The sequence below is a fragment of the Melampsora larici-populina genome (genome assembly GCF_000204055.1).
Source record: "Melampsora larici-populina 98AG31 unplaced genomic scaffold MELLAscaffold_24, whole genome shotgun sequence".
NCBI lineage: Eukaryota > Fungi > Basidiomycota > Pucciniomycetes > Pucciniales > Melampsoraceae > Melampsora > Melampsora laricis-populina.
This window is the reverse complement of record NW_006768788.1, coordinates 306,988-320,966: the sequence shown is the minus strand read 5'-3', so window position 1 is coordinate 320,966 and position 13,979 is coordinate 306,988. Positions and strand designations below refer to the sequence as shown.

The 13,979-nt window shown below is 38.7% G+C and overlaps 1 protein-coding gene across 1 annotated transcript; it reads left to right on the top strand.

The window, feature by feature from the left end:
• Nucleotides 1-3,483: 3,483 nt before the first annotated feature.
• On the top strand, nt 3,484-3,657 carry MELLADRAFT_87985 (uncharacterized protein; the record flags this gene model as incomplete). Its single annotated transcript, XM_007411348.1, has 1 exon — nt 3,484-3,657. The coding sequence occupies one exon, from the start codon at nt 3,484-3,486 to the stop codon at nt 3,655-3,657; it is 174 nt and encodes a 57-aa protein (XP_007411410.1).
• Nucleotides 3,658-13,979: the final 10,322 nt, after the last annotated feature.

Below are 13,979 nucleotides of genomic sequence, written 5' to 3'. Positions count from 1 at the left end.
AGATCATTAAAAGAGAAGTCTTGAAATGAACACGCCTTTTAGGTAAAAGAGAGAAATAACGTAAACAGTGGTAATAGCCAAGCAAAGACTAATGAAGATACCTACCATTGAGATAGCGAACCAGGAACTTCGGTAGGAGGAAGGATAAGCGTGTGAACAACATTACGCAATCCAAGAACTTCACGATAACTATCAATGATCAGGTTACGTAAAACCAAGAACTTCACGATCACTATCAATGATCTAAGTGTTTAAAACGACATTACACAACTCAAGAAATTCACGATAACTACCAAGGATCAGGTTACGTAAACCCAAGAACTCCACGATTACTATCAGTGATCACGGTACGTAATGATGAGAAAATATCGAAGTAATCAGATGACTTACCAAAGGATTGATTACTAAAGTAGTTAATACTATTACTCTATCGAAAGGAGCAATAGACGTGAAGATCCAAATACTAATACTCTCGCAAGGAACATCTCCGTCCGAATTGACTAAAAAGCAAATATCGACTAATAAATCAAAAAGGTATAAAATACCTGACTCACAATCAGAAGAAAAGCATCGAATTACACAGCACCTAAAACTAGAATAACCTTTAGTTATATCTTTCCTCTGAAGTCCAGTAATATTTCTCTTTTAGTAGATCTTTAGATTCCTTTACTAAGAACTAAAGTAGCCCCTCTCTAAAAAGCCTAAATTATTCCACTTCCAGAATCAGTTATTAACTTCACCAGTTCAGCTTTTAGATACTGTGCAATAAACGTATTTGCTCTCCCCTTGCTTAACTAAAGAAAATTCTCATTGTCTATTTTACTAGTAGCTTTCTGATTACTCCTTCGCCAAAAACTTTCAGCGACCCAGTTTCGAAACCACTTCTATTAATTCAATCAATCCGGATTTTCCAACGTAACACTTCTTTGCTTACTTAGTAAGTGAATTCTCTTTGGTCACATTTCAGTTCTTGCAACGCAAAGTTGGACAAGATCCCTGTGTTATCTTAGGATAACCAGGCACTCTAAGCTCCCCAGCTTTAGAGAAAAACGGGTCTAGGATTGACCATCCTACTTCTGTTAATCTAACAGTAGGCCCGTGAAATCCCTTCAAGGATTCAATTTTTATAAGCAATACGAATTAATCATATTGTGCGTTCTTTTTCTGACATTTAGGTTAGAACTATTGATTATTCCCCGTAACCAGCGGAATACCTAGTCAGGGACCTCACTGAGTAAGTTCTTGAGATCTTTAATTCTCAGTTTAGTATAGCCACCCTGACAGGATCAGTGTAGTTATAATTGTCTATAACACTTCAATGGTCCACTGCTTTTATTATTAATTGTTATTATAATTACTAGTTACGCTTAATTACATGTAAGCACGTTAAGTATGTCATGTAGTATAAACATTTTGACTCTTGACACTGAGTCATGAGGTGTAAATGTTGTTTTATTACATATTACATGCTGTTTTGAGTGTACATAGATAAGTACACTAGAGAACAGACAGGAATTCCTGCCACAGTTTCACTGGGATACACTTGAACTTGAACCATTTGAATGTTTTAGAGAATCCACAGTGGCAACCCCCAAATTGGGGCTATTGCAAAATATAGCAATAGGGCCCTGGATTTTTGCTGCAATGGAGGGCCCTATTGCTAAATATATTTCAGGCCGACTCCAAATTTTAACCCTCATTTGTCAGATTTGACAACAATAGCGGCGAGCCCCAAATTGCCGCACTTGCCAAACCCCATACTTCACATGTGTAAACACACCCATACTATGCCTCAGAGTATGTGTAACCCATGCTCTGTACCAACTTGGAGCCCACACCACTGCATCCCAAGTGGTTTAGGGCCCCACTAAAATTGGGTTTGGTCGATTTGGGGCCTCAATATGGGGCCTGACCACTGTGGATGCTCTTATAACTTAGCAGCTATAACAAAACCTAATTAGTTATGGTTTTCACTGCAATTGACACAACTTAACACAGAATAAAGCATATTTTTAGGTATCTTTTGAACACTTTTTAACGACCTGGGCAAGATGGAAGCGTAGAAAAAGCTGAGGGAGATCACACTGCAAAAGACAGCTGGACTGATGCAGGAAGTGAAAAAAAATCCTACAGAATAAGCAATAATGCAGGGCTGATTTCTTGTATAATTGATGGTGAGTTTGGTCAACGTTTGAATGCTCAATGGTTTGTGGGTAGAAGAAAATTGGACAAGGTAAAATATACTCCAGATTCAGTAGAACATGACCAGTTTATATGGCAAAGAAAACTAAGCAAGACACAAGCAAGAACTATGACTTTTGTAGTGAAACTTTCAAAATCACAAAAAAAATTGAAGGGAAAACAGCTCAAAAGCAGTCCACGTGGTGAGGGAAAGACAAATTTTGAAAGGAAACTAAGAAGGATAACAAAGCAAACTGAGAAGAATGACAAGTAGGTTGTAGAACAATGCAGAGGCAAAGATAATCTTTTGGAGAAAACCACATATAAGCAAACAACATGTCAAAATGTCTCAAGACAAGGGAAAAGTGTGAACCTCAGAACACACAGCATTGGGACACAAGAGGGGTTTCCACAACTGCTGACAAAGCTTTTACCAAAATCCTTATGAATATTTGAACTCTTACAAAAAGCACTACTAAATAAAAGACTCAAACAGAAACAAAGAATGTGCTACATACAAAAATCAATGGAACAAATCACAGTTGAAAATTAACAAAAGAAAGCTGATAATCATATGGGGTGGAGCACAGGCAAACAGAATCCAAAGGTACTAATGCGGGATTCTTGCATGTTTTTATATTTAGATTGTAATTAATCATATCATATCATCAAACCCAGTTCGCCCAAAACTGGACAAAATTTGGGCAAAACCTGGTTTTCACCCTTTTTTTCACCCTTACCCCCCCTTAGCCAATGCACTTGTAAGTTAATCCTCTCTCACAATCCCTTCTCACCTCATTCACTTTTCCAAGATCTATTTGATCCGATCCTTTTCAGACCACAAGACTTTGGAGATTATCCAATCCACCTTCCCAACCTTCAAGATTTCTCAAGCCTTTTAAACAAACCAATTAATCCTGAATCCGATCAAATCAATCTGAATGAAGCTCTCTTAATTGATCCAGACAAAAATTCAGTCATTGAGCAACAAACACATGATGGTGATTGATTGGTAATACATCAAGTCTGATCAATCTTAACTCAATCAGGGCGCTTCAGATCGACAAACCACGGTTCCAGTATTCAATGGCGAGCCTTGTTAGGTCAAATGGATCAAATGACCAATATCAATAAACTTTATCCTAAACATAAAGAAGGTTCAATCACCACACTTCAATCTCCAGCATCTTATGCTTCGGCTCTTCATCAATTGCATCGAGATAATTTAAATCAATCATTGGAAGGTTTAATTCTTTATCTTCAGTTCATGGTCAACACAATTCACGAGAATTTTCAATCTTTATGTTAGATGCTTTACTGCAAGATCTTAATCGAGTTCTTAAGAAGCATTCTGATGAGGTTCCCGATTTTCAACATGGTGACAGTGATTTAGAATTAATCAAATTGGCTGAAACTTGTTGGAACTTATATAGAGGAAGGAATGATGGTGTGATTGTAGATCTCTTTCAAGGATAGTATAAAAGTACTTTGGTTTGTCCTGATTGTGATAAGGTCAATTGTTTTACCATCTTACAATCCATATCTTCTTTACCATTTCATGTGGATCCTGATCGATTACTACTGTTCGTCTGTTTCTTTAGGTTGCCATCAAATTTGACAAATCGGACTCTACAACTTCCTGTTAACAAGAAACCGAAAGGAATGGTCTTCTTCATCCCTCTTGACCATATCAAGCCTCGTCTCTAGGTTGTGTATGAGCTACCAAAGGAATCTACTATCCAACCAGTCAAGGAACACATTGGAAAGATTCCAGGCTACAATCCCAAAAATGTTTGTCAAACTTCTTCCTCTAATCATTTGATCAATCGCTTCTCTTCCAAAACTTTTTTTTCTTCTCTTCGTTCTTGGTTCTTCTTTAGATGGCTGTGCTCGAAGATTGGTCAGAAAAACAATGGAGAATATGGCAAGATTGAGATCAATCAGATGCAGTCTTAGCTAGAGATGCGATCAGCATCTTTGAAACTCCCATGGCCTATCATTCAGCAAAGGTTTCAGTCCATCTCAGTCCTCCCAACCACATTTTAGTACCGGTGGTGTCCTATCCACCAGTGGAGAAGGTTACTTTAGGAATTTCAAGTAGCTCGATCCTACCTTGCAAATGTTCTTTCTCCCCTTTTTGATTCTTTCTTTTTGTTGTTCTCGGACCTGATCAAGTACTTACTCATGATACAATCTATCATGATGCGAGGCATACAACAAAGCCAGAAGATCTCTTTGAGGATGATGATGTGGCTGAAAAGTAAAAATCGAGCCAAAGAAACCAGTACGGAAGATCTCACAAAAGTCAAGACACATGTTTCAGGTGATGTGGAGATGATATCCGCTGAATCATTATTGACGGCAATAATCCCATGTTGTTATCTCAAATCCAATATCATTCTGCTACCGTTCATCTCTATCTTGCTCAGCTGGCCAATAGTCCAGAATCTGCTCTTCAACATTTCGAAACTGTGCTTTCTATTCTACGAGAGAAATTGGAGGTAATCAAAAGAATTAAAAGATGGAAATGTACTAATGTGTCCCAATCAATCAACAGAAGTAGTAGATTGAAGTGTAACTTGAACTCAATTTGTGTATTGGTGATTAGACAACAACTACACTGTTTGGTCACAATTGTAGAGCAAGTGAAGATTGTGTTTAATTGCAGAATTCAAGAATCAAGCAACTAACATGACAAGAGTCAAAATCAATTTGAATAGGAAATCAGTTCACTTTTACTTGGAGGGAGTCTTTTACATTCCTCATGTTTGGTTGAATTGACATGGCTCACTTTGTCTTGGGTGCGATCAGCACTTAGTTCAATTCAATCAAAGTCAGTGTTATTTTTCTTGCTGATATGAAAGCAAACAAGCCTGATAAAGGAATTGTTCTATTCAATCACAGTTGTGTTTGTCATCCAGAAACTTCAAGTGCAAACCTATCAGCTAAAACCAAATCAATACTTTGTATCAAATGAAATTTTAGCCAGAATTGGATCTGGAGGATATATTGCACATGTCAATGAACTGATTGGTACAGTATCAAGTTCAATTATCAATTTGTTTCAGAGCATGGAAGATCAGAATTGGTCAACTCATTGCTTCACTTTGATGAAAATTCAAATTCAAATTTGATTGAATCAGATTAGAATTGTGGTGGAAAGCAAGTATTTGAAATTTTAGTCTGTAGTGTCATGGTCTTTCATAAATCAAAAGGTTCCTTATTCTAGATTAATTTTTCAACTTTTGTTATTTGTTTTTTTGCATTTTGCTACCTTGCTCTGATTGGCTAATCAATGTTTTTTTTTCATTTTCTTCTAAGAGAGAAATATTTTGATCCAATATCTTAACCTTACTTTCTGAACATTTTGTAAAGCCATCTCAACCATCACACTTAATTGCATCACTAGACTTGAAACTTGCATGGGAAAAATGTCAACACCTTAATTCCCTTTACCTGCTTCTCAACTACAAGATTTAATCAATTCCTGTTTTTCCCTTCCCGTTCCAGAGATTACTGCTGAGATCTCAGGTATACCAACACCCAACAATTTAGGTGCCGTTAAAGAACATGTTGTGGCTAAAGTAGTAATAGAGCAGGATTGAGAATTCAATAAATTATGTGTCTTTGATCTTGTAAGTTGACCTTGGTTTTTCAAAAGTTGACCTCTGTTTTTTAAAAGTTGACCAATAGTGCTCTTATCAAAGCCCCATCAAAATGCAAAAGTTTAATTTGTTCACAAAAACCAAACATGATGACTGATGCAGGTGGTCGAGGTGAAAAACAATCAAAGATGGTGGAGTCAATCTGAGATGTTAGTCTTTTTGTTTTTGCTATGACATTTCTCCAATTGCATCAGCACTTATTATTTTCTTTCAACAACATCAAATGGTTCTACTTGGATCTTATTTTGACCTTTTAAATAACAACTTTGATTCTGAAAACCTGTTGATGTTCATTCATCTTTTCCGGTTGTATTTGTTGTTCTGAATTTTCAAGCTCCAACTCATCAAAACAAAGGCATCCAACTACATGCTTTGATGTGCCATTCACCTGAATTCTTTAATGTAATTCCAAATGAGGGCCCAACTCAAAGTTAATTTAAGCCATCAAAATTGCTGATGAGACCTGCTCTGATGTTTGATTCTTTACTTTGGTTTAGAGCATCTCAAATTTAATTTGGAATTGTATAAAATCAAAATGAATCTGGAGAGCACAGTCATTGTGCTGACTTGATTTGAACCATAAAAACTATCATTGAACTTGAAAGATGAAGTATATTTTGTCTCAGGCGAGTCAAACACATTGCATCTCTCATCAACATGTTGAGCTATTGTAATTTTTTGATATCTTCATCATCCATTTGGTTTCAGATATTGATCAATTCCAAGGAGAGGTAGGTACTATATGGTTGGGTTTTTCAGGTGTGAACCATGGCAAGTCAAAGATAAACAAGTGCTCAACAGAAGGACCCTGTACCTTTCACCTTTGGAGGATGGATTTGCTTTCATAACTGTGATCCCTGTGGGTAGGATGTGAGTTTGTCTGGCTGGCCACTGGGCTCCTGAGGTTTGAAGAATTGAAAGACACTACAAACTGTTGACTTGGATTTGTAGCTCATTTCCATTCCATCAAAGTTTTATTCTGGAGTGTTTTTTCTCTATCCTGATTGCAGCAGTGTGATATACTCACGCCAGGGGCCCATTGTGGGGTTGTGTTGAATTCAAACCTGCAAAAAATGGCCCCAAAACCTCATGGACTACAAGTTACCATCAGGAAATGTATCAGGCACCAAGAGACCCATTGTAGTGTGCTTTGGTGTGGAATATAGCTCCTGTGGTGCGCTTGGATGTGTTGTACACTTTTTTCATCAAAGTGTATTAGTGTTGGTGGGATATATTTGCTCCAACATCTCTACATTAGTTATAACAACAAAAAACCAGCTTTGTTTAAAACAGAATACAATTTTGAAGAACCCATTACATATATGCTCAAACTTCAAGCTCCCCATGCCTCTATAGGAACTTGCACTTTTGAATAGACCCTTGCCCCGGTTACTTCCAGTCCCCAAATTTTGGGATTGGGGATTATTTTGGTATTTTCAGGGAATAGCGCAAATTCACCAAACAAGAACAAACAACTGCACAACAAAAGACCTTCACCAATCACCAATCATCAATGTCAGTTTATTCCAATCAAGATCGAGTGGAAGGGATCATTAGAATCACATATTATTCAAGAACTACCACCACCATTTCTACCTCCAAGACACGATCTGTTTTCAACTTCAACTTCAAAGATGTTTCTATATGAGATTTCTTGAAATGAAGTTTTCCTATTAGATGAATGATGATTTAAAACTTTTAATAATTTGATTGAAAACTTTTGAGAAATTTTCGTTAGTTAATGGATCAGGAATTCCAAACATACTTTGATTCAATGTATCTTCTAATAATGGATCAGGTTCATTATGATTTTCTTGAAAGTTGATGTTCCTTTAAATTTTTTTCTAAGATTGATTGAATGAGATTCCAATACAGGTACAACTCTTTCATTATCCACCTGTGGACAGAACAACAAGTCGTTTGAAGACTGACTCATCTGACTTTGATTCTCCAAGATTGATTCAGGGAATCCCCGGCTTTCCCTGTTCCCCGTCCCACGGGGGTTCAACTTTGGGGACGCGGCAAGGGCCTACTTTTGAATGCTCCGTAGTTGGACTTTGCAACCTGTTTCTGGGTGAACAGGCTATGAGCAGGTCCACCACTCAGAAACTGATGAAGAGGACCACTTATGGATCACCTAAAAGAAAAATTGAGGAACTCAAAGCTCAAGTGCTTGTAACAATTTCTTGCTTTTCCTGTTTTGTTTTACTTTGAGGAGTGTATACAAGGAGGCAAAACAAAGCAACCAATCTATCAATCTTTGAGCCGGAATAATTCACTTCTTAACCAGGATTCTGTTTTTAGAGGGAAGTCCCTCATGACTCAAGGAGTCATGTTGCAAATACTTGAAAGGCACAGGGAGGAACCACCAAGGCGGCGCCCGCCGCCCAATTGGCTAGTGTTTTTATATGTTTGATCAAATTCACATTTCACAAATATATTCTAGGCTGTATTTACATGTAATTAGGCATGTTATGTGTTTTTTATATATTACAAGTTAGTCTCTAGGTACACACATATGTACTCAGTGCTGACACTTGAAGTTTAGAGACAAAAGACTAGGTGTCAGTAGTCTGAGATCTAGTTTATATGATGGGGAGGAGCTTTTGGAGGATCTGGAAAGAGGTTTTTGGCACAAATTGAGGCTGCAACCCTTGTATTTTCCTGCTATATAGCGGAAAAACTCAAGCCCTGATGGGTTGCGCTGCAGTTATACCACTATGAGAAAATTGGATCCAGGATTGTGCTGCCTACTTTCGGCTACATATTGAGGAGGTTATAGCAGATCTACGTACCACTCCACTACTGCTCTTCTTCCAAGATTTGCTGCAGAGTGGTTCAGGCATTGTCTGAACCAACACCCAAACCCCGCCGCAGCGCGGCGGATCTTGGGTTCACAGAGGTAGCGGTGCAATCAATCCCAGTTTCAAGGGGACCTCACTGCAGCGCTGCCGCAGTGAGAAAAAGTCTCAAGGGGACCGCAGCGCGCCGCAGACTGGGGTTTTATTCTGTAAATCCGAAAAAATCAAATTACCGCCAAAAAAAATCCAAGCTCGCTTTCAACGGAAGAAGCAGAAGGATTCATAGCAAAGAATATATTTGAGAAAGAAGTTGAGAAAAGAAAATTCAAGACAGAACCTGAATTTGCGGAGGACAGAGGAGAGAGTGAAGTGGAAAAGGGATTTGATCAAAGGGGTAATAGGATTGGGATTGCTATAGGCCTTGTTCTGTTCTATTACCAAGGATTCAACTCTGAGATAGTCCTTTGGAATCAATATTTGGTTTTGCATTCACTTAAAAGTTGACCAAAATTGATTGATCAATGATTCAAACAATTGTAGTTTGAACAAATCTCAAAATTGATCAGAACAAATGACACCTAGGTACTCAATACAAATTTGTTGAACCACTGATTTCAACTTAAACCTTTTACAAATTCTCTTTTTTTTGGTGCCCTTCATCTTCATTGATTTTCATCAATTTCCAGTCACATCTTCAATCAATCCTTTGTTTTCATTCTTGAATTGATCCATCAAGCATGTTCTTTGATCTATCTGTTAAGTACAGTCTTTGATAAATTAGTTATATATTTCTGCATTTCTCTGTGACTTTTGTTCTTAAATTGATCTGAACCTCTTCTTTGATGTATGAGCGTGACCTACAGTATGAGCCAAACTGGGCCCCTGGGTTCCCCCTGGGGTCCTGTCAATGGGGCAGCAACGGGTCAGACCCCAGTAAAAACCGGGCCCCGGTGCGCTTTTATACCAGTGCCACTTCAGTAGACTGAGGGCGCGGCGGGACCCCCGCGCTGCCGCAGCGCTGCCCCAGTTTTCCGTGGTGGGGTCTGGGTGTTGTCTGAACCAAGCATTGTATGAACTATATTACTGTATTTCCAATTTGCATTGCTATCCAGATAATTCCAAATGCCTGACTGCAAGCACTTGATGGATTTTGTTCAGACTTTCATCACAACTTATGTCAGCCTAGAGAGATAAACGACAAACTCCCTAGGAAAACTTAAGTACCTATACAATAATAAACTAACAAAAAAAACCCTTATTTCGAGAATCATCTCGCATAGAAGATAATATGAAATAAGAAAAGCTACATCTCACACTCATGTATCAAGAGTGAAACTTGAAGACCCTAGAATCCTTCTAGAAATTAATCAATGAACAAAGTCTAGACCCTGACCAAGATCTAATGAAATGAAACACAATACTACACCAGCCACCTTCAAGAAAGGATCAAGACCAGGTATGTAGTAAAGTGGCTGACTGTGTTGACCCTGCCTAGGCGAAATGATACAGATAAAACAAAAACCTAGTCAGGGTTACATTCCAACCCTGACTAGGCAATTAACACCCAACTAATATCCTGGGCTAACTTTCTACTAGATTTCGATGGTACTTGTTGAACAAATACAAGTATAAATACCATCATCTTTCCCATCCAAAAAGCAAAGAATCATCTTTTACAACCATAACAAAAACCCCACTTCAGATTTAGAACTTGAAACTCTATAACCAAAAACCCACAAAACCAGCAGATTACTTCTTGACTAGACCTCATCTATCTCCCAATAGTGATATCTACTCCATTAGTTACTAGCATGGTTTTTACGCTTTTCCGTTTTACTTTTTAACTTCTCATCTAAAGACTCGAAAGAAATTAACAACAATCACTGAAGGATAATTACCCTACTACCCTTTAACATTTACTTAGATATGAACTGTCCAACATATTCCAATATCTCTGCATTTGATAAAGATCATCTTCATCAAATTAGAGTAGAATTAGACTTGCCCTGAGATAGGTGTATTCTAGTAATACCCATCTGTAGAAGACTATTGAATCCTTTCACAAGAATTCAGTAAGTACATAATTTTCTTAAATACTAACACCCAAAGATGTTAGATTTAATTTAGGCTCAAATTTATCTCAATACTAGGAACCCATTGTATTGAAACAAAGCCAACACCACCACTTTTACTAGCAGCAAGTAAGTTACTATATCAGTTTTGAGCAAATAAGACTCTTTTATTAGACTCGAACTGACAACTTACTTTGCAGGCTGTATCCTTGGTGAAATGCCTGAAGGAACAACACATAGCTCAACATTGATTTATGTTGTGTGAACAGCAGTCTGCTTTGCAATTGAGAGGTGATTGAGAGGTAGTTGAATCAGGGACTTCAGGTAAGGAAAGAAGATGTATGTAACAAGACCAGGTGATTAAAGATTGGCCACAAATGAACCTATATAAGTCCCACACTGACCTGAGCCGGTTGGACTCACTGACTCTAACCGGCTTGGGTTGGTGTGTGACTTGGGCCACAGAATAGTTTTGTGGTGCTGCCAGCACAGCATAACAAATACAAGTTTATTCCAGTTTTTGCTCATATCCATGCTACAGTCTGCTCTAGCCTTTTACAGAAATATATTTGTATATATCATGAAATCACAAACTGAGGCAATGGTCTCCCAATCCCCCTTCCCAGTGTGCTTAATTAAATTTGTCCCGGTGCCCCACTACACCCTGTTGTGCCAATTCATGCAGTATGTTCTCTGTGCCGCGCCCATCACCCATTGCTTTCCCACAAACATCTTTGTTTGCTTACCACACCGCCTGATCACCATTGATGTCCTTTGACCACCTTTGGCCCAAGGTACCTTTCCATCTCATCAATGCTCCAACATGACCTCATTTTTCATCAGTGCGGCAAAACATGTTCAGCCTGACACCTTCAGTCTTCTATCTTGCACCCCACCATCCATGCACCATGTTTGCGCGCTCACCACACTGTCACCACTATGTGACCAGCCACATGCTTCAATGTGTTGCCATTTTACCAATGCTGCAACATGACCTACTCAATCATTTGGATATCACAATTCAACTCACCAACTTACCCAGATGATATCTGAGTATAGTTGCTACTGTCAAAGGCTTGTGAATTTCAAACGAGCACCGTCAGTTTTCAAATTCAATGTTCTCACTCAAATCTTGACAATCTCAGCATCAGAGCACAGTTTCAGAATCCTCAGCCCACTGCGGTTCCATGCATACCTTTTTTTCACCATCCGACCACGTTTTTTTTTTTTGCTTTTTTTTCTTAGAAATCCAATGTTCTCACTCGTGAGTCAACTTTTAGCGAATGCAAGAACAGATATCAGATGATGAGACCTATCGCTATCCATGTATAGCTTTTTTCCAAGATTGGAGGTGTTTTGTTTTTTTGTTTTTTTTTTTACAAAAACCTACCGTTCTTGCTTGCGAGTCAACTTGTCATGTATCTAAGAATGGATATCGGATGTTAAGACCTATTTCTATCCATGTATAACTTTTTTCTGGAATCGGAGGTGTTTAGTTTTTTTTTTTTTTTTACAAAAACCTACTGGTCTCGCTTGCAAGTCAACTTGTAGTGTATCTAAGAATGGATATCGGATGTTGAATTGGAAGAACCAATTTCATTGCTCATGAAGTACATAGTTCTGTAGTTAAATGACAAATTGAAGCAAAAGGAAATTGATGTTTATGATGTGGAGATGAACGATGAAAAAGACAAAACAAATAAAACAATAAACTAGTAAAACGATCGGAACCAATCACAAAAGTTCTGATACAGCTGTCGAAGGGACTTGTCGGTGAGAAGCGTAGACCTGCGCATTTGGATCAGGGCCCGTTGTTTTTTCCCTATGACATATTATGGTAAATTTAGGGGAAATCATGTCAGATCGAACCAAAAAGCAACGGCTTACATGAGGTCAGCTCTTATTTTGTCCACCTTCTTGAAAAACTTGCGTATAGTGATCAGCGGACAGCTGGTCCTGACAGTTTGCCACAAAGTTTTAGCTTCGGAAATTGTCTCGGCAGTGTGACTCAATTTACGATATCCTAGAGCAAAATTGATATCAAGATGAGCATTCAATGAATTAGAGTGATTTTATGGAGGAGTAAAAAATAACTTACGTGGTTTGATAAAGCACCAAAGGAGCTCGATCGGGTTCCATTCACAGTGAAACTTGGGTAAAAACATGCACAAATGGCCTGCTTCTTCAATGATCTTCTGAAGTACTGGCTTTTCGTTTTTGAAGTCAGATTGGTTGGATAGAACCTTGAACGCACAGCAGTCGTGCGAGTTGTCTTCAGATGGTGATGCCGCATTGAGTCCCAAGGTGGTGTCTGAATTGAGATTTTCTGCAGCGTCTTGAATGATTCTTTCAGCTCGACGAATCTTGTCTTTAGCCCTACCAGTTTGTCTGCAATTTTCGCACTTCAATCCCATGGCTTTGAGACCTCTTGATGCGCGTTGTTCGTTGTGATAGCTCCACAGTCCTCGTTCGGCTAGAATTTGCTGGACTCCTTTTGGTTGGTCTGCTAATTTGAAGTCGGGCTGACCTTTGATTTTCTTGACGCCAGTATAATCGGAAGGAAAGTTCATTGTCTGAATTTGACCTCACCGGTTGGCAGGTATGTTCGGATCATCAGAGGGGATGATAGTATCTCGAAGAGAAGGTTTTACACCACCAGATCCTAAGTTCATCTTTTCAACCCGAAGAGCATTGCGAGAAAAAGATTCGTGAGCCGAGGAACAGTCAAATATGAAGAGAGCTTGACATCTCGGGTTGAGGAACTCAAAAATGGGAATCGCTCGAGTTTTGACCTGGATAATCAGCTGATTACAGTCCCACCATGCATCGCCTTGGCTTCCAGGGTAAATTACAACTGCAGCATCCTTGAATGGAAGTGTACAGTCAACATCTGGAGGTATCACAAGCCGGCCGTGCTTATTTTCAACAAAGTCTGAAAGATGCATCAGTTTTCCTTCACTTTTGCGCTTGATCGCGCAGTCCTTCTCTGACAACCAAGCGTATTTTGGTTCCTTGCCTGTGTGAATAGTGCACTCGTCCTGATAAATCCGAACAATCTCTCGGGTTGAGCCGTCAAGTTTTGGGTGCACAATCTGATCTAGCTTGTTTCCGGTGTAATCAACTTCGCGTTTGCTGAATTCATTGAGTTGCTCGTTAAAATCCTGTCTCTTCAAAACAACGTCCGCACGTTCGTGACCATCATAATAGATACATTTAGACTGAGCTTTGACATGTAACCCGAGTTTATGCATCCATTTGTT